The sequence below is a fragment of the Etheostoma cragini genome, chromosome 3, assembly GCF_013103735.1.
Source record: "Etheostoma cragini isolate CJK2018 chromosome 3, CSU_Ecrag_1.0, whole genome shotgun sequence".
Classification (NCBI taxonomy): Eukaryota; Metazoa; Chordata; class Actinopteri; order Perciformes; family Percidae; genus Etheostoma; species Etheostoma cragini.
The window spans coordinates 29,957,036-29,959,003 of NC_048409.1; the positions used below are offsets into that span (position 1 = coordinate 29,957,036).

Consider the following 1,968-nt stretch of genomic DNA (forward strand, 5'->3'; position numbering starts at 1 on the left):
ACCCGTCCTCGCTCCTAGCTCCCCGGACACCCGTCCTCGCTCCTAGCTCCCCGGACACCCGTCCTCGCTCCTAGCTCCTCTTTTCAACGTGCGTTCCGACCATTCTTCTTCTTCTACTACTGATATGAGGCGGTCAACAATCAGAAGCAACAGTGAACATGTGTTTACATTCTGTGCAACATTACATCGTCATCTCCAGTCTACGATCTGGTTTCTATGGTTACGTTCTGGTTTCTATGGTTAGTTAGTTTCAGTAAGACATTAGTACCGCCGTCGTCCCGCGGGACAAAGACATTCCTCAGAGGGACAAAATCCACCTTCAGACAGAACTGTGTCCCTGTGTGTGTCCTGTGTGTGTGTGTGTGTGTGTGTGTATGTGTGTGTGTGTGTGTGTATGTGTGTGTGTGTCCAGTGTGTGTGTGTGTGTGTATCTGTGTGTGTGTGTGTGTGTGTGTATCTGTGTGTGTGTGTGTGTGTCCTGTGTGTGTGTGTGTGTCCTGTGTGTGTATCTGTGTGTGTGTGTGTGTATCTGTGTGTGTGTGTGTATCTGTGTGTGTGTGTGTGTGTGTGTCTGTGTGTGTGTGTGTGTGTGTGTGTGTGTATCTGTGTGTCCTGTGTGTGTGTCTGTGTGTGTAACAAGCGAATTCCCGCTGCCTCAAGACTCCCAGAATGCACCTGAACGCACCTCCCTGTGGGGCCCTTTAATCTCCTCCATTAATCTCTAAGTGAGTCTCCGTCTTCAAACGTCTCGATATTTTTGTCCTAAACTCAAAAAGACATTCGGTCTCCGAGGACATGAGACACAGAAGCAGGAAGTCTGCGTGCGAGAGTCTAAAAGAAAATAATTACATTTTCTGTCATTTGTGTGTTAAAACTGGACTTATTGTAAAGTACCGTAACCGTGGAAACAGCAGCTCCATCCTAAAGGTGGATTTTCCGTCGCCTCGTCCTCCAGGTTATTATTATTATTATTATTATTATTATTATTATTATTATTATTATTATTATTATTATTATTAATAATAAAAGGCATTGAGCAGGTGTAGAAACCACAGCAGGGCACACAGTGAAGGAGACAGGAAGAGAGGGATAGAAAAATAAAAAATAAAACTGTGGCAGACACAACGAGACGATCACTTCACAGATTTTCAAAATAAAGGTCTGTAATGAAGGAGGCGGAGAGCAGGGTACCCGCGGGGTCACAGTCCCACTTAAGACCTTTTAGACCCCTTAGGGACGCTTTAAAAGACCTTAAGGGGGCAAATAGAAGGAAAAGGTTTCAAACCGTAAAAGAAACGTATAGTTACAAGGTGACGTAACCATGGAAACAGCACCAAAAAAATTTGCGAACAAAAGGCAAGAATAACGCATCCTTTCTGGTGCGACATTTTGCGGCTTTTGACCCATTTTAAAAAGCCCATAATGTCACAGAAATGTATTTTTCTGGGATTTGAGGGTTATTTCGTGTCTCTGGTGCTTTTACACACACACACACACACACACACACACACACACACACACACACACACACACACACCTGACTTATGGCCGACTTTAGGGCCGATATGATTGGTCGGCGAGGGATTTTAAAGAAGTATTTACAGAGAGACGTTCCCCTGGGAAAAAGTTTGAAAAAAACGTTGAAAACAAATAAATTAATAAAACTATTTCTGATTCAGGTCTTGGTCTCGTTGGTCACTTTTAAAACCCTGCAGGTACCCTGGGAAGGCCAAGAGGAGGAGAAGAAGAAGAAGAAGAAGAAGAAGAAGAAGGAGAAGGAGAAGGAGAAGAAGATCCCAGTCTCTCAGAAGAAGAAGAAGAAGAAGATCCCAGTCTCAGAAGAAGAAGAAGATCCCGGTCCCAGAAGAAGAAGAAGATCCCAGTCTCAGAAGAAGAAGAAGATCCCGGTCTCAGAAGAAGAAGATCCCGGTCTCAGAAGAAGAAGAAGATCCCGGTCCCAGAAGAAGA

The 1,968-nt window shown here is 44.3% G+C and overlaps 1 protein-coding gene across 1 annotated transcript in view; it reads left to right on the forward strand.

Moving 5' to 3' along the window:
• LOC117938772 (protein MB21D2-like) overlaps positions 1-46 on the forward strand; it is a 1,372-nt gene extending 1,326 nt beyond the window's left edge. The window contains exon 3 of the mRNA XM_034863635.1: positions 19-46. Coding sequence (XP_034719526.1) covers positions 19-46 — 28 coding nt within the window. The remainder of the gene's footprint in view (positions 1-18) is intronic.
• Positions 47-1,968: the final 1,922 nt, after the last annotated feature.